At 52.1% G+C, this 17,616-nt stretch overlaps 1 protein-coding gene across 2 annotated transcripts in view; it reads right to left on the reverse strand.

Annotated features, from left to right (window-relative positions):
* SLC35F3 (solute carrier family 35 member F3) overlaps positions 1–17,616 on the reverse strand; it is a 189,173-nt gene that overhangs the window by 9,243 nt on the left and 162,314 nt on the right. For both annotated transcript variants that reach the window (XM_069800733.1, XM_069800734.1), the window contains one exon: positions 4,296–4,515. In XM_069800733.1, the coding sequence (XP_069656834.1) occupies positions 4,296–4,515 (220 nt within the window). The remainder of the gene's footprint in view (positions 1–4,295; positions 4,516–17,616) is intronic.

Here is a 17,616-nt window from a genome sequence, read left to right on the forward strand (position 1 = left end):
ATTCAGACACCCCATGTGGCTTCAGAGGCACAAGAAAAAAGTCATGGAATGAGACTAGCATGGGGCAGGTGCGGAACAACGAAATAGAGATTTGTCTTCACCCAACATATAATTCAGCCAAGAAAGTTTTGCTGTTTCACACTGTGGATGTGAAAAGTTTACGAGGATAAACTGATGAAAGAAAAAAATTCATCAAGGACTATTAACTATAGGAACATCTCTTCCATCTCAGGAAGTCCTTGAGCCTCAAATTGCTGGAGGCTGGAAAGTCTTATGAGGAAATACCATTATAGGCTTTTCCTGTTCAGACAGATTTTTCTAGGTGTCCACTAGAGGCAGCTGCTAGAGCCAGGCTCCCAGGGCAGATGCACCTTTTCTCTGACTCACTGTGGCTCTTTGTAGAGTTGCAAGATACATGGCTCGGGCTTATCTGAAAGATAGCAACTCCGGCCCTTCAACATCACCTGTGCTAAAGACCAGGTGACAAAGAGTGGAAGATGCAGCATTTCCCGTAGCATCTGCTCCAGGCGTGGCTGTCTCCTGTCCGAGATGCGTGGGGCTTGTCCAGCCTTCACTGCAGAGCCGAGGGGAGACCACAGCCACGAGTCAGCCTGGGACAAACGGCGAGTACCTCCATGGCGAAGGGAGCCTGGCTGAGCTCCCGCTGGCGGCAGCAGCTCCATTGCAGTGGAAACTTGGCGGGCGCATTAATGAACTGCAGAATAATAAGCATCTAGTTTTGCTTTCAGTGTCAGGGGCTGGCTGACTCCAGAGAACCTCCCTGGAGGCTGGGTCTCTGGTTGGTTGGAAAAGACTACGATTTGGGATTTGATAGTCTATTTATTTTCACGTCCCACTGGCAGGCGTGCTTGTCTATACGTTATGTACGCAGAGGGTACTTGCAAGCGATGGTTCTCTTGAACTCTGAGCTGGTTTATTTACTGTAGCATAGAAGGAAACACCAAAGTCAGGGATCAAAGCAAATAAATGCAGTCTGCAAACAGTTTTGCTGGAGCAGAAGTCCTTGCCTCTTCTATCAAGCATGTCACAAGTGTCAGATAAGTCTTGACCTCGCCAGTCGACATGCCAGGTGTGTCACATATGCTTTCGCTGGAAGCCTTTCAGCCTGTCTATCAAGCATGTTGTTAGTGGCAGTGACAGGCTGCTTGCACCACACCACACCATGGCTACTGGCCTGCGGTTACTTGCAAATACCTCAGCATGGCAGGGCTTGCAGAGGCAACGCTTCAGGCCCTCACAGCGTCATTACATGTGTGTCTTCTCTGAAAGCAATATGCCAGCTCACAGCCCAGTTGGACCATTGCTCTGGGCACAGTGAAGGGAAAAGGGAAGAAGAACAACTTCATTACAGGGGATATAGGCACTTACAAGTGCCTGAGTGGCGAGGATGGGATTTTGTAGCTTGCTCTTACATTTAAATTCCATCCAAATTGTGATTTAAGTGCTTGTAGAGCTAGTAGTTGCGCCTCCAGATGCCAAGTAGGATGCTTGTATGTACTTAAACCCCAGTGAGCTGCTGCCTTTCTCACTTGGCTTCTCCTCCAGCGTGTGTGAACAGGGACACCCAAATGTGCAGTCAGAGCTTTGCTGCGGCACTATCCATCCTGCTGCGCTGCCGCAGTGATGGAGCGGGAGCACGGGATGGTGCTCGCCGCAGGGCAAGGCACCGTCCCCCCTGCAGCCTCATCTGCCAAATACCTGCTCAAAGGGTGCTTCTAAAAGGGTCAGCAGCTCTGACACAGCGTGGCCTCAGGGACCACGAGCTTTGGGGCTGGGCTGTGTGCTGGCTCACAGTCCCTAGTTTGCTCCCAAGGAAGCCCCAGCAGCCGTCCCTCCTCCTGGTTGCCAGTCCCAGGAAGAAGGCTTTGTTTTGGGGTTCATCCCGAGCCGATCCCCCAGCACGCCAGGCAGCATCACCCTCGCTGCCAGTTGCTTTTCACATAGCCTGTACAGAAAAGAGAGGAAAGAGGGAAGAAAATGTCTCCAAGATACTCCACACTACGTCCCTCTGCAGACAGGAGTGTCCCCAGCACTCCCACTGTGCCACACGAAGCTGGGCAGCAGGACTGCTGTGCTGCCCCGGGTCAGGATGCCACATCTGCCCAAAAGCGCATAGCCCAGTCTGCCTATGAGCCCCTTCCCCCTGCACCCAGGTCCCTTGCCGGCCCGCCATCTGGGAAGGAGACAGCCATGTTCCTCCTCGGGTACGGAGGTGGCCTCTCAGGAAGCTCCCCTGCCACCCCTCACCAGCGCCAGGTGCCACGGTGAGGGGCTGGAACACATGGCAGGAGCACCGCACGGCCTCCACCGCCTTGACCCCTGTTCTGGGTCTCTGCTTCATTGCTGCTTTCCCAAGGCAGTGCTGATAAGAAAGGAAGGATGGCTGGACATGGCTGAGAACACCACTCAGGTCTGCTTCCCTGCTGCCTCCGCTCCTTCTGCACCTTTGGGAAGGGGGTATCCAGAGCAGGATTTGTCCCCCAGCGCATGTCACAAGACCTAGCCTGGCTGGGAAGCTGCTTGGAGACCCCCTGACCACCCCGGCTCTTTACGCACAACCACGCACCTGGGAGAGCACGAGAAGCGTCTCTGCTCCGGCACGTGTACGCCCACGTGGGTATCCCTGCACACGGGTCGGCTTCTTTCCCCCCAGACCACAGCCGTACCCAGCCGTGCGAGATGGCACGTGCAGACCCAGGAGCAAGCTGCACGCGCGGGAGAGCAGCGGTCAGCCCTCTACACACCTCCTCTCCTGGCGTCCCACCAGCGCTACAGCTGACAGTGCCACCAGACAGATGAAGGCCACAAAAATATGCCTTTTTTTTTTTTTTTAACTTTTATCAAAATGGCCAGCACATCCAGCTAGGATAACAGCAATACTTCCCTGCTTCCAGGATCATTTCAGGATACCCTTGCTTCTGTACACAAAAACCCCAGTTAATTTTTTTTCAGGGTACAGCTACCTGGGCAGGTGGGTGGGCAAGCACAGACACCAGCTGGGCAGGCCAGGCTTTTGGCAGGTACATTTTGCAACGATTCCCGGAGCAGGCTCTTGGCTGCCATCACTGCAAGGCTGGCCAAGCTCTCCTGCCGGAGAGGAGCGCTTCCCGAAAAGTTAACTCTTGGCTGCTCCACGCAGCAAGGGCTAACAACCTCTTCTGAGCACTGAAAGTATTGCCCGGGTGGGTGAGCAGAGAACTCCTCAAATGGTGGGCAGAAATTAGGTACTATGACTGTTATTGCTGTTAATATTAATATGTGCCTGCTGGTGCAGCGAGGCAGGAGGGCCCCACTGGTACCTTTTCCTTGCAGTTACTCCCAGGCCTGGCAAAGCCCCCTTGGCCCCGGGGTGGTGGGTCACTGGGGCAGATGCCAGGTACCCATCCACCTGGTTCAGCTGCCAGAGGACACCGCGTGCCAGTGGTTGCCAAAAGCAGCAGCAGGGTCAGCAGGGAGCTACAAGGGTTTCCGATACCCCCCCGCCCCGACATGCAGCTCCGTTGCTGGTGTGGAGCGGGTGTTCACGTGGGGTGTAGGACTAAGGATGTAAGCAAACATTTGAGATGCCACCAGGAGAGCAGCCCCAGGGGAGTGGGCTTGCCGCCCCGCTGCCTGCCATGCTTCCAGGCCCCATGCCTGTACCTGCTGACCAGTCACAAGTCTCCGTGTGCCAGCGTTATGCCGATCCTCCCCCAGCGACTCGCACACATACACACGTTTTGGCTGCACACTGGCGAGGGCAGGCCGGCTCTCCTCTCCAAAACTGCTGCTGATTGTGGCCCCAGTGCAGCGTGGGTGCAAAGGATAACTATGCCACCGTGCAAGCCTGCCGTCGCGCATAAGAAAGGTGAGGGCCCCATTAAATTCACAGGTTGGGACCAGAAACGCATTGCATGCAGCCAAGGCATGCAGGAATGTGCAGTTAGAAACAGTTAGTCTCGGAGTTTTCACTCGGAAGGGACAAGCAAAGGCTGGTGCACGTCCATGGTGACATGGAGATAGCAGCTACCCCTCTGCCACACTCTGGAGCAAGTTACCTCTTTTCTGAAGGAAAATGGGCACAGGCACCGGGCTGGGGGAGAGGGGGAGCCCCAGGAGCTCGAGGGTGCCTGGGCAGGCTGCAGGGAAGGACAAGTCCCCGCTCCGTGAGGATTTCTGTGCTGACTTGGCTGTCTGCATGGGGTGATGCTCAACTCAGCCAGCAGGAGGGAAGGGGAAAAGGAAAGGCAGAAGGGCAAGGGGAAGAAGGGAGACAGAGATAAGGAGTCACTTACCCTCACTCCCATGAACCTGTCCCTCAGAACGATCCATGAAAGCAAGAACACAAAAGCTTTGTTGCAGCAGAACAACACGGAGACATCCGTAGTGTTTATTTTCTTTATTGCATGTAAGTAAAGGTAGTTTGTGAGTGTCCAAAGAACACCAAAGGGTGCTGCCTTGGTAAAAAACACCTTCAAAGTCAAGCCATTGTCTCCAAAAAACCGGCAGCACTCCCTAAAACAAGGAGAGAAAGGCAGCATTATTACACAAGCCAGTCACAGTCTGCAGCAAATATACGAGTTTCTTTTCTTTCTTGCCCCTCTTCTTTTCCTTTGGAGAAAGAGGGGCCCACACCTTAAACAGGGGAAGAAAAACAAATTCCAGCATCTACTGCAACAGCCAGCACCTGTGGGCATTGGGATGCTGAGGGGCCAGGGCCAGCAGCAAAGCTCCCCGTGATCTGCTATGCAGGGCTTGGCAGGAGCCTCGTGGGAGCCTGGCTGGGGGTCTTTCCACCTGAGGAGTGGGATCTGGCTCAAGCCCCCTGGCAGCAGCAGGGAGGAGGTGGCTGGCAGCTGCCCGCTGGGGTGAGGGTGCGCAATGGGACACGGCACGGTGGCAGCCGGGGATGCGCCGGGTCAGCTGGAGCAGCAGCACAGGGCAGGGGAGTCAGGTCAGGTGTACAGCGAGGGCTGTGAATTCCCAAGCGGGAGGGTATGGCCCTGGCATGGGAAAAGGAAAGGTCAGCGGTTTATTTGTATCCCATCTGAGAAGAAGAGAGCCATAGGGGCACAGGGAAGGCATCAGGGAGCTTGAGGGCACCTGCTCGAGCCTGACGGAAGGAGCGAGGCTGGGAAAAGATGAAGTGGAGAAGCTGAGGGGTGAGTGACAGCGTGAGCGTCCCAGGAGCTGGGGGCACTGGTGGGAAAAGGGGACAGGAGGTGACAGTGCAGCCTGGCCCTGCTGGCACGGCTCTGGGGAGGCAACGGGGGGGCCCAGGATGGGGCTGCAGGGGTCACCTCTGTGGAGGTGCTTTCAAACCCACAAAACCCCTGAGGCCCCAAAGTGCTTTAATGAAGTGTTTTGACAAAATTTGAGCAAAGTTAAATTTTGCTCCAGCAATGAAGGCCAAATAGGTTTTCACTGCTGCCTTGAATTTCAGGCTTTGTTTCCTGAGACTGGCCGTGTAAGGCTCATTATTTGGAGCCTGATGAAAATGTGATTTTGATCCACTTTCTCAGAAGACAGGGCTGTATCAGGTGATTCCCTAAAGAAACCTATCCATACTCTGAGCCTCTTCACATTTCCCCCATCACTAACTCTACCTCTGCCTACACCCCCTCTGCTGCAGCAGGTAGAGGAAATGCCTTTTGTGCGTTTGTTGGGTTTTGCCTCCTGCCAGTCTCTCGTACCGAGCCATGGCTGCACAGAACTTGCCCACCACTTGTGCAGAACTTGCCCACCTCTGGATATGGTGATCCTGGGCTTTGGCTGCCGTACACAGACACTTTCATATGAGCTGCTGGTTCTGCATTGTGTCACTCAGTGTCACAGCCAGCGCATCAGCGTCCCTTGTCCTTTATAGAAATGACCTGCTGGCAGCAGCCTATTCCTGTCAAACCTGCTAACTGCTTCTCTGGGTCACTGCCCCTCTGCACCACGAACTGCGGCCCGACTTCCCACCTGCCATGCAGGGCCGTTCAGGGATGTGCACAGCACCGACAGATGCTGCCTGTGCTCAGCACGTGGCCTGGATCCTCAGTCCCCTTCCACAAATGCTATACCCACTTCAAGCCTGGCCTTCAGCCCTGCAAAGCGCAGCCTGTACCAGCCACTTGCCACAGGGGATGCAGGGAGTGCACAGGGATGCAGAGAGACATTGAAAACCCAGTCCCAAACTTCACTAGAGGCTTAAACCTGCTTCCCAAGACACCAGGAGGGTTTGACTGCCAGGGTGTCACAGGCAGCCAGTCTAATGCTCTGAAGACAAAAAACGCAGGCACAGTTTAAATTAAATGATATTAAGTATGAGAGGGACAGGAAGACTGTAGTCAAATGAAGGGACCAAAATGGAATTTATGTTGGGATTCATTCTGGGGGAAAAAAGCTCCTCCTGCCAAAAGTCTGTTTCCCACATATAGAATTGGGTTTGGGTATCACTATTTCATATACAGTAGAAATATGTGCTTTTACTGTACTGTGGGCCTGATTCTTGCTTAGCAGATACCACTGGATCCGTACAGTAGCACAGCTTGGGACTCGCCCCCATCCCTGAATGAAGCACCCAGTGTAGTGCCGCAGGGCCCCAAAGAACAGCTTGCCCTGGCATGGATCAGGACCCTGAGCTGCATTTCCCCCTCTGGGAGTCTCCTCTCACTGGCTTATGCAATAAAGCTTCCTTTCAGCTGTTTTGGATGATTTCACCAAGTCTGAATTGCTTCTTGTAGTCAGGCTCCATCTTCCAAAGGAGGCCTCCCTATGGCAGAGGTTTCCCCATCCAGCACGGGGCTGTAAAGGAGCTTCTTCCCAAGAACACCTGGCGCTGTGGAGGGTGCTATCAGACATGCACCCCTGTGCACAGCGAGCACCATTGTCCAAAATGGGTGCACTGCTGAACCGTGGGCTCTTGTGGGGGTAGCAGATGGGTTAGATGGCTTTCTTGGACCTGGCATCTTCAGTGAAGTCTGAGGAGCATTAGGGGAAATGTGGTATGTTTTGTGTGCCAGGATGACTACATACTGTAAATAACCCCCTCACAATTAATTGTCTCCCCACAATTAATTGTCTCCCCAGGTTTACTCCTGCTTACCAGCGAAACTGATTTTTCCTTGGTGCCTTAACACTGGTTAAGAGAGAGAAGCTGTACCAGGAAGCATTTGATGAAGAGAGTTGTCAGTGAGTAACGGTAGATAAATAGTTACGGGAAGCAAGACAGGACTGTGATATAACCTACTCCGTAATCCCAAAACAGTCGGGGGACGAAATCACTCCAGAAAAACCAACTTTCAACTTTAAATATTTTGACAGAACATTTTGGACACAGTTTTTCATGCTGTCCAGTAATTTCAGTTTTGCCCACAAGGGTACATTGTACCCAATGAGTATCCTGATGTTTTATGGATACTCCTTGGCAAAACCACAGCTTGTGTCCTGTGGCGCTCCAGGCATGGCAGGCTCCATGCCTGACTGCACCAGGAGAGCCTGCCCATGAATATTTTAACACTCTCATTTGCTAATGAAAATGTTACTTTTTAAGAAAGACAAAACCCACCCCACCCAGTGGGCAGTCTGTAAGCATTCAGCATCCTTCGGAGCCCAATTCAGCACTGTGGACCTCCGTATGAGGCCTGACCCCAAGTCTCCCAAAGCCACAGGATAGACGGGGAGCTGGGGTCGGTTCCTTGAGGTTTTACAGGACAGACTCTTGCAGGTCTACCTGCCCACGGCAGGACACAGAGGGAGTCCTCTACTCACACCAGAGCAAGCTGGCTGCCTCCGGGCTGGTGGGGAGACGGCGTTGGGTAGCTCCTCCTGGGACAAATGTGCAGTGGTGGTGGAAGAGCTGCTGGGGAAGCGCCCTGCTCTGGCAGGGAGACCACCACCCTCCTCTGGCTTTGACTGCCAGGGCCAGCAGCCAAACTATATCATTTCCAGGATAAAATATTGTCCAGCTTTCGTGAGCCAGTCCTGCTGCATGGCTAGCTCTAGCTCACCTGGGGTGAAGAGGGAGGGCTACCAGATGCCTGGAGGGTGCAGACTTTGTTTGGTTCGTCTCTGGGACTAAAGCCCTGCTGTTTGCTAATGTGGGCAGAGGTGCCAGAAGCATTCTTTGCAAAGCAAGCAAGCAGGGATCCTGTAAACAGGCGCTCCCTTGGGCTCCTGGTGCTTGCCCTTGCCCTGTGTGCTGGGCAGCCCAGTGCTGATAGCACACGGCCAGTGGGCAGCCCAGCTGCAAGGAGGGGCTGTGCCTGAGGGGAGCAGTGGTTTTAAGTAGTACGCAGTGTTTGCAAGTAGCTGGTATGGGCATACAGCATTTGCTCAGCACAGCATCAGTGCAAATGCCTAAACTGCTGATGGCGAGCCCTGTGCCCAGGCACCATGACACTGGAGTGGGTTTTCTGGCAAGCAGAGCTGAGTGGGGCTGTTGTGGTATGCACATAACCAGCCCCTGTCAGTCACGGTCCTCCGTGGACTCCCTCTCCCTCTTCACACAGAATGTGCACTGCTTCTCATCATCCCTTAGACCCATGGAAAGCTTTCGAAGATTTTCTGGGCCATACACCTACTGAGCGAGAGCCCCTGGACTATCTTAAATAAAGGCACAGTTAACAGCAAGCAACCTTATTTATTTATAGCCTGTATACTTTCCATTCACCTCCAAGACATCCAGGTGGAGGAGGCCCTGAAGATGCTCTGGTAGTTCCCTGTGAGATGAATGTGCGTGCCTCTGGTTCCAATAACCTGGCAGAGCGCTGAGTCCCAGGGAGAGAGGTAGTGGGGAGCTTCTGCCCACTGACCTTTAGGTATGTACAAGCAGGTTTTCATGTTTGAGCCTGGACCCCAGGGTCTGTTCAGACTTGCTGGAGATGCACGTCCCGGAGCTGCCTTTGCTGCCCACCTCAGGAAGCACTGAGCCCAGGAAGAAACTACTTCTATTTCCCTCCTTCAGCTCTAAAAGGGACCCCAGGGCAAGGAGCACAGACACAGGCACCTCCAGCACACATCTGGAAGGAGAAATCCCACCCCCCATGTTAAAACAGAAATTGTCATCAAAGACTGACCGAACCTACTCCTGCCCACATTTCCAGAAATCCTGCGCCTGCCGGTCTCACCTACCACCTCAACCCGAAAGCCACCTTACTGCTCACTTGCTGATACAGTTCCATTTGCTGGGCTCATCCTGCTTTGCCCATGGACCAGTGGGACTTTGGGTGTGGACAACTGCCAGACAGGCCACAGGGAAATGCTGATGCAAAGCTCCGTGCATCCCGGATCACGCTGAGCAAGACTCCTCCTGGGCAGGGGAGCTGCCCTGCAGACATCCTGCAGAGCCACTCTGTTGAGATGATCTCTCCTCAACTCTCTGTAATCCTCCATATGAGGAGTAAATTCCTACAACTGCCAGGCTGTTTCCAGATAAGGCGGCAGCAGACAGCAAGGAGCTTTGGCGTTGCAGGGCATAATGTCGTATTTTTGAGATAAACTAGCTTCCTGCATTATTTAACTCAATTCTGCCATCATGAGCTAGAGCTCCATTGTAATCACAGCAGTTGGTTTAAAAAATAAATGCAAGGCATTAGCCAAGGCAACAGTAAAGGCCTGTGTAAGACTGGAATGGAAATGTCAAAGGAAGGGTACTGGAAGGGAAACATACTGGCTTGATCGCTGCAGCAGCAATAAAGAAAAGCTTGCTCCCACTCAGAAGTGTCACATCCATGCTCACAGACAATCTGAAGGCTCATGACTGAAATAAAAAGCAGGACTGCACCCCAGCGAGGAGGTCTACATGAACTGAGAGAATTGCAGCCTGGTTACACATGGCCCTCGGGAAGTGCTTCCAGAGAGATGTTACACAGTGGATGTGCTTGCTGCAAGGTGTTGCCGAGGGGGCTGCTGCAGCTGCTATCTCTGCCGTCTGTCAGGGTAAGGGGATGGTGCGGGTGAGGAAGAAGGGCACACAGTTGGCCTGATTGCTCTCCTCTTCCTCAGGATGCCAACTGGGATGGGTGGTGTAAAGCCCATAAAGCCCATCTGGGAGCAGAAGCAGCTGACTGGCTTTCGGGGCATCCTCTGCGTGGAAGGACAGCGGTGGGGACAAACGGAAACCTGCTTGTAGGTATAAAATAAAGCTGTGGGCACCACACTGCACAACTGAACTCACCTTGCTGCCGCTGGGGCACAAGCCCCCCTGCAGTAGCAGCCCCCAGGCAGAGCTTAGCAAGTCCTGACAAATACCAGCCAGGCTGCACGTACCAGCGGTCCTCTCTCCCAAATGGGCCTTCTGGTCCCCTGCCGCTTGTCACAGGGTGCCCTGACAACTTGGCCTGATGGAAATGTGTAATGTCACTTGGGAACAGCACATAGCTGTTACGGCACTACAGGAACTGGGCTGGGATGAACGATATTACAGAAAAGCCTAAGGCATAGAGATACTACTGTTTGTATTTTTACTCTAAATTGTTCCCTGGTTTCTTAATCTTTCATGTACTAGTTCTTGTTTTTCCTCATAATCTTTTTAGTGTGCATCTTCATTAACCCAGCAAATGGCAAATTAGCTCTGACCCATCAGACGTGTCTCCAGCACAACAATACTAGCAAAATACCTCCGTCACTGGAACTGAGCATCCCCAGTGAAGTAAATCAAAAGTCATCAGTGCCAAAACTGCATGCTAAGTAAGAGTTAATCATATTGAAAGCGGGTGTTGCAGTCAAATAAAACTTGCAAATAAAATATGACAGTAAGGCTCTGTTTTTTCCCCACTAAGCTCACAATTATATGTTTAATACTATTCACCTTCCACTGCCTGTTTTGTCTTTAACTATTGCTAGGTAGTCGGGATGTTTCTGCACTGCTTTGAACCTCGTGCAAATGAATGTATAAAATTCTGCCAAGACTGAAAAAATGCTTTTAGCCCCCATTTTGAAAAAAAATCCCACATATGAAGAGGAAAGTTAGACAAGAACCAGAAAAAGCACACACAGCATGTTCCCCCAGGCTGGGGGTTTGGTGTCTTGATACTGCAGAACAAACCTATGCCAGGAAGGTTAATAAGCCATTGAAGCTGCCATTACATCTTTGGTAAAGATGCAGCAAAGTAGAAAATATCTGGGAGGAATACACCTCCTAAGAGAATACTTTGCACAAGCCGGTTATTTCTCCTTTCCAGACTGTTAACATTTGTTACAATTTTCTCATTGTTTCAGTGTTCATACTAGAGCCTTCTCCTCCAAAGCAGGTTTGGATTTGCTGTTGCTCCTAGCGGGTGATATTTTTTCTTTGTAGACTGTGCTTCTTACTTTGACCTTTCAAGGTCTGTACCTGCAAATTGAATTTAGCTAAATAGCTCCTTATTTTCAGCAGAGTGAGCATCGCCTCCCTGGAGCACAACAAAGCCACCACTGTGCCAGTGAATCTGGCCTCTTGATTAGAGATTGGCAGGCAGAACATGTTTTGCTAATCCCTGCACCCATTAGGCCTGCATGGATAAATAAACTGCAGATGCACTGTTAACAGTTGTACATTTTCCGTTCACCATATGAAAAAAGAGACATGGACTAAAATGTCATGCCATGTCTTCTGGGGGACTCGCAAGCCAGCTGCAGTAAGCAAAAGCAAAGAAGACAGACAAGGTGCCCTGGCTGTTAATAGGAGGGAAGGAAACTAAAACTAAGTTTAATTTCTCCCAGTGAAAAAAAGTCCTAGGACATTTTTTCGTAATTCATCCTGTTAGGGCCACAGCAACCCTCATGCATTATGCTCACAAGTGGAGGTAGGTAGAAGACTGCTGTACAGACAAAAGACCCAAGTCAAGCCAAAATATTCCTCAAAAATGCTCTCCAGGAATGTACACAATGTGTTTCCCAGTCAATAGGATCATGCCTCCAGCTCCACTTCCCTCCCCCTTAAGCCAGTGTTGATCTGAAGGGCAGTCATGACAAAATCAGCCTCTCGGGGGGGATGGATTTCAAAGCAGTGCAAGCAAAAGGTGAGCCCATGAAACCCATTTTACAGATGTGCAAGCTTGAGCACAGAGAGGTGAAGTCCCCTGGGTGCTTGAAAGAGGCAGGATGAGGGCTGCCTGTAGGCTGCACCTTCAGAGAGCTGGGGATTTGCTTTTCCTGCATGTTTATTTTATAGCCAGCTCCTGTTACTTATGAAGACAGTCCCGGAGCGCCTTTTTCCTGAGTCACCGCAGGTTCACATGCCAGCAGAACAGTTGCACGGAGGCTCCTGTGGCGTGTCCCAGATCATAAAATGCTGCGAATAAATCCGCTAGCCTCAGCACTTTGCAGAGAGGTGCCCGGGATTCCTGCCATGGCTTTTATTGCCCCGCTGGTCCAAGGCTCCTACAACAAAATCCGTACACCCCTGCCTCCAGCTTTCCTCCCATGCACCTGGAGCAGCTCAGGAAAGCTACTTCCCAGTGCTGGGAGGGCACCAGCTCCTCCTTGGCTTCCACAGGGCAGAGGTCTGAGACCTGCCCTTGGTGTGCCGATGCCCCTTGCCCGCCCTGCTGCCTGCACTGCCTGCTGAGGCACGCTGCAGCCTGTGGCCATTAGCCAGAGGATGGGGCCAGGGGAACAGCCGTATTGCTCCTCAGAGATGCTCTGCACTTATCCAGTCCGGTTTGCCCATGCTGGGGACTGAACTAGGGTTGCAGAGCCTGGAGCCCTTTGGTTTCTCATTGTACCCTGCCTAATGGGAGACCGCAGCCCTGCAGCCCAGCAGGTAACATCAGTCCGGTGACGGCACTGTTTTCTGGACTCAGAGGCAGCATGTTTCAACTGGCTGTTTAACTAATACTGTCCCTGGTAATGGCTGGTGATGGGGCACCATTAAGCTGTTCAGTGAGTGATTCATCATGATCAGGCATTTTTCATTTACCAGATCTGTGCCTGAGAAGAGCTGAAGAAATGCTTGGCTACTGTCAGAAAATCTCAAGCTTGGAGCATTCTGTCCTTAAAAAGGACAAGGTAGCAAGCACAGCCTGTCATAAAAGCACCACTTTTGCAGCTGATTTCACAGGGAAAAGTTTCTTTAATCGATTGCTCCCATCTTCAGGGTCAGGTCAATTTGAGAGCATGTCTACAAATCTTATGTGGCAGGAAATTCAAGCAGCAGGTCACTCACGGACTGTGCTGTGCAGTGCCGTGCCAGCGTGCTGCTCCCAGCCCAGCAATGAGCCAAGGTCCATGCCAAGCGCATCCGCTCACGGCTGCCACAGTAAGGATTTCACTCCCTCCCGGCATGCCGCAGCGGGGATCCCCCCTCCCGTGCTGTCCTTCCATGTGCCTGGGGCCCATGCTGGAGGGGGGTCCCCAGCTGAAAAGCAGGGTGGGTTGCAGGGCTGTGCTCCAGCTCCAAGCCCAGCTATGGAAAAGGTGGCAGAGAGGACCTGCCGTGGGGTGTGGGTGCTGCTCGTACAGGAGCTTTAGGGCTGGATATGGCCCCATGGTCGCTGGCATCGGACCACCTGCGAGGGGGCAACACTGCTGGTGGGGCTTTCCCCCATAAGTGGAAATGGCTTTTACGCTCCCTTCCTCTAGCACAGTTCAGTGGCATAATGTGATGCTCCACCACAATGTATAATTCAAAACACTTCTTTCCAGTTTCATTTACTTAAGTGATGGTGACGTGTCTCAGGGCTCTGCTGTCTGAGGTAACACAGGACCCAGGGACATTGGACCATGGAGGAGAGAGGTGGGAGATAGGGCAGTACTGCCCACTGCCAGCTCCAAGTAACTGGGGGCTTCCTTCAGAGGTCCTGCCATGACCCCCAACACCTCATCTCACCCCTGCTGAGACCTGTGAGCTTCAGCTGATGGTGCCTGCAAGGAGCTCTGTGCTTTTTCCGACTTTCCAGCTGTGGCTGGCAGCAACCCTGGGGAGGGAGTTTGGAGGCTTGGGGTGAGGGCAAGCCTGAAAATCATACCCCCCTCCCATTGCCGGTGCCCCCAGAGACTCCCTTGCAGACCTTCCTGCGGGGGGGAACAGAGGCAAACTGCAACCCACAGCCCCTTCCCAAGCTTGCAGGAGGTAGAGAAGCAAGGACGTGGCCAGGGAATACCAAATCTTGAAACTAAGAAAGGATGGAGACGTTCCTGGTGTCAGGTACCCCACGCCTGCTTTCCTCAGCTCTGTGAGTGAATTCGTGCAGAGTCAGCACAGAGAAAAAGGCCTGAACTGAAGCTTAAAGCAATAGGTAGATCTGGGGCTTGTCACCAAACCTACCTGATTACATGAACTGAAAAATAACTGTTCAAGGGATTAAGCAGTTTCTCAGAAACGGATGTTATCTAAAATAGTCTAATGGCTTGTTAATGCCCATCGTCCCATGCGTATTTTTCTGTAAGCATGTTATTAAATGCAAGAAATGACCATAGAAGTCAATACAGCACCTAGCTGCCACTTTTAAATGTCTGGGTCTGAGGTTGACCGTTACTTGTTTCTATACATGATTTGGGGCTAATGTTCTGCCTTTAAACTTTTGTCTATTCTGGGGGTTTCCAGCTCATCTGCAGAAAATGCATTCTAATAGGCAATGAAATGAGAAAATTGTCTTCTCTTAAATGAAACGAAAAATCTCCAGGCTGATCTTTCTTCTCCGAACTAGAGAGACAGAAGCAATTGGTTTTGCTCAGCACTGTACACATGCCAAACTAGGCATTTGCACAATAAATGGTCCCAGGAAATGCTTAGCTATGGATTTACATAATACACCAGAATGGCTCCAAAAGAAGCAAATAATACAAATCTTACAAACCACCTGAATACACATTTCCAAGACAAGTCTTAGCACACGCTCAGAAGCCTTAATGAGAGACTGTTTAAACATTTAAAAAATAGAAGTTTAAAAGAACAAGACCAAACCACAGGGAAGATTCACGTACTGTAAACTGCCTTAGCAAAACACCAGGGTGGGAGTCTTGGGCTCCAGAGGCACAGGGAAAAGTCTGCAGCTTTCCCTGTGGGATGGTCCTCCATCCCACAATTTGCTGTGCCCAGAGCACTAATCCTGTTCAGTTTGCCTCCCTCCATTTCCAGTGAAGAGCAGTAGTCCTAGGATAAACTCTACAGCTTTTACATACACGACTGCAGCAAAGGCTGCAGGAAGTGGATCACATTAGGATGAAAATTTCATTTGCGTTTTGCACCCGAACATACTGCAGAGTTTTGCATCTAGGTGGTTTGTTGTTGTGGGAGCAGGACCGCCAGCCATCTCCAATGGGACATGAAGGAAAGCGTTAAGGAGAAGGTAAAGTTGAGCAGCAGCGCTACTGCCCTGCTGATACTTCAGAGGAACAGGACCGGCTGTAGCAGTGTGAGCAGACATTGCAACAGATTTCCCACAGAGTCACATCTGTCCACGAGCACCAGGGTGAGCTGAGCTCACTCCGGGGTGTGTTAGCACAGCAACCAGGCTTTCCTGCTGAAGTCATGCCTTCAGCTTGCTGCGTGGGGCAGGCTGGCATTTGTGGGTCTTCCGTCTGGCCAGAGGGGACATGCCATTTTGGAAAATGCAGCAAGTATTCCTGGCAAGAAGAAGCTTTTAATGTGACAACATGTACTCAGCAATCAGACAGCTGAAGTTATCACATGATGTAATATCCAACATTTTCTGCCTTTACACCGTAGAGGTACCCAGAGCCTGAATTGCTTTATACTCTTCTAGATAATCGGCATCATACAAATAAAATGCAATACTGTTGCTATATGCAAGTTCCAAACACCCACAGACCAGACAGACATCACACTTGGACATAGAGAAGAAATTTTAGTTACGTTCAAACACTGCTTCATGGAGCAGCTGGTTATTGAGCCCATGAGGAGATGCAGCCCTTGACTTGGTCTGGCGTAGCACGCAGGATCGGCCTTAAATCTTAGTCAGAGGCCACCAGAGCAGTGGCCAGGAGGTACTCAGACTGGATATTTCCCCTCCGCAGCAGCAGTGGCTGAAGGTGGAAGGGGCAGTGAGGGGAATGAAAGGTTCACAAGTGCCTGGGGATTACTGGTGTGCCCGCGGTGCACACAGAGGGAGGGTTCCTGCTGTGTTTGGGGCAGGGCCGGAGGACGAGCTAGAGGGAACCGGCCCATTTGCACGGCAGGGTGGGAAGGAGGGAGGTTACGTCGGGACCTGATGTCATGTCCAAACGGAGTAAAGAGAAAGGACCGTCAGCTCTGACAGCGCCATGTAAAGCCACGCGCAGGCAGGCCAAGGCAGTGTGAAGAGCAGTTAGTGAGCTGAATTGAAGCTAATGACGATCCTTATGGAGTTATGGAACAAACTGACAAAATGAGCTGCAGCAAGTTGCCAGACAGTATTTACTCAAGAGTTCAAAAAAGCCCAACAATGAAACAAGGAATTCCTAACAGGGCTCTGTAACTTTGCCCTTAAAACTGCCTTCTCACCCAAAGCAAGTATCACATCGATCCTTTAAATCTAATTAGCGTTGCGATTGTGGCTGGCCATCCATTCTGAAGATGACCATTGCTGGTTAAAGACTGCACTGCCTCACCTCTTCCTCCTCCTGGGTTCATCGAGGAGCGACGAGGACGGGGAAGGCCCAATTCGAGGCGCACGCTGACAGGGCCGGGGTGTTCCTGCCGCTTGTGAGTATTTTCAGCCCAGCAGACTGGCTGGTGAGCAGGTGCCCTTAAATCCTGCTGGTGAGCAGGTGCCCTTAAATCCTGACCCCAGCACACCGCTCCCGCTTATACCATCCACCTAATGACTGCCGTCTTCCAGAACAGGGCAGCGACTGCTCGGAGTATCTGAGGGCTAATGAATTCAGGCCTTCCCGAGGATCTCCTGCTGTACCCGTCAGGTAGAAGTGGCCTGAGGCCGCTGGGTCTCCAGAGAGACCGTTCCCCCAGAGGCTCTTGCTCCCCACTTTTCTCACGTGCAGCTGAAATTACAAAACCCCACGGGGCCCAGGGAAAGGCTCTCACCTCTGCGGGCGCAGCTTTCCGCTGGGCAGGCAGCAGGGCAGTGCGGCCCTGCTCCAGGATGGGAACAGCACTGCCCCAGCCCCCCCGGCACCCTGGGTTGGCCCGGGGGAGGGGGCTGCACCCCAGCTTTTGGGAAGGGTACCCCAGCTGTCTGAGGAGCTGCTTCAGGGCCCCTTCCCTCAGCCGGCGTGGCTGGGTGCTGTGTGGAGGAGCAGGGGCTGCGTCCGGGGTGGCCAGGGAGGTGCCCCGGCACCGAAATCACACCGAACTTGTGTCCTGCATGGCCCAGGCTGTCACATGAACGTGTTTGCTAATGTTGGCCTCTAAAAGTGAGTTAATTGAAATTTTGGGGGAAAAAAACCCCACAAACCCACATTGGTTTTAATGTTACCTAAGCAGATTAGGCAATTCCCTGCAGGCCCAAGCAGTTTGGAGAGGCACCTCAAGCAATGTTACAACACTTCAGTTACTGAAAAGATGAAAAGTCTCCCAGGGAAAGCGCTGGAAAGGGCGCTGGGAGCCTGAATTTGAGGTCCGTGGCGATGCTGTATTGCAAATTCCCCATGTGAGCATGGCCGAGTCACCCAGCCGGCCTGTCCCCCTCGGCTCGGCAGCGGGGCCTGAAGGTACAGGCTCGCTGTTATTTCCCAGGGCCGTGTTGAGGT

The sequence above is a fragment of the Haliaeetus albicilla genome, chromosome 13 (assembly GCF_947461875.1).
Source record: "Haliaeetus albicilla chromosome 13, bHalAlb1.1, whole genome shotgun sequence".
In the NCBI taxonomy this organism is placed as follows: Eukaryota; Metazoa; Chordata; class Aves; order Accipitriformes; family Accipitridae; genus Haliaeetus; species Haliaeetus albicilla.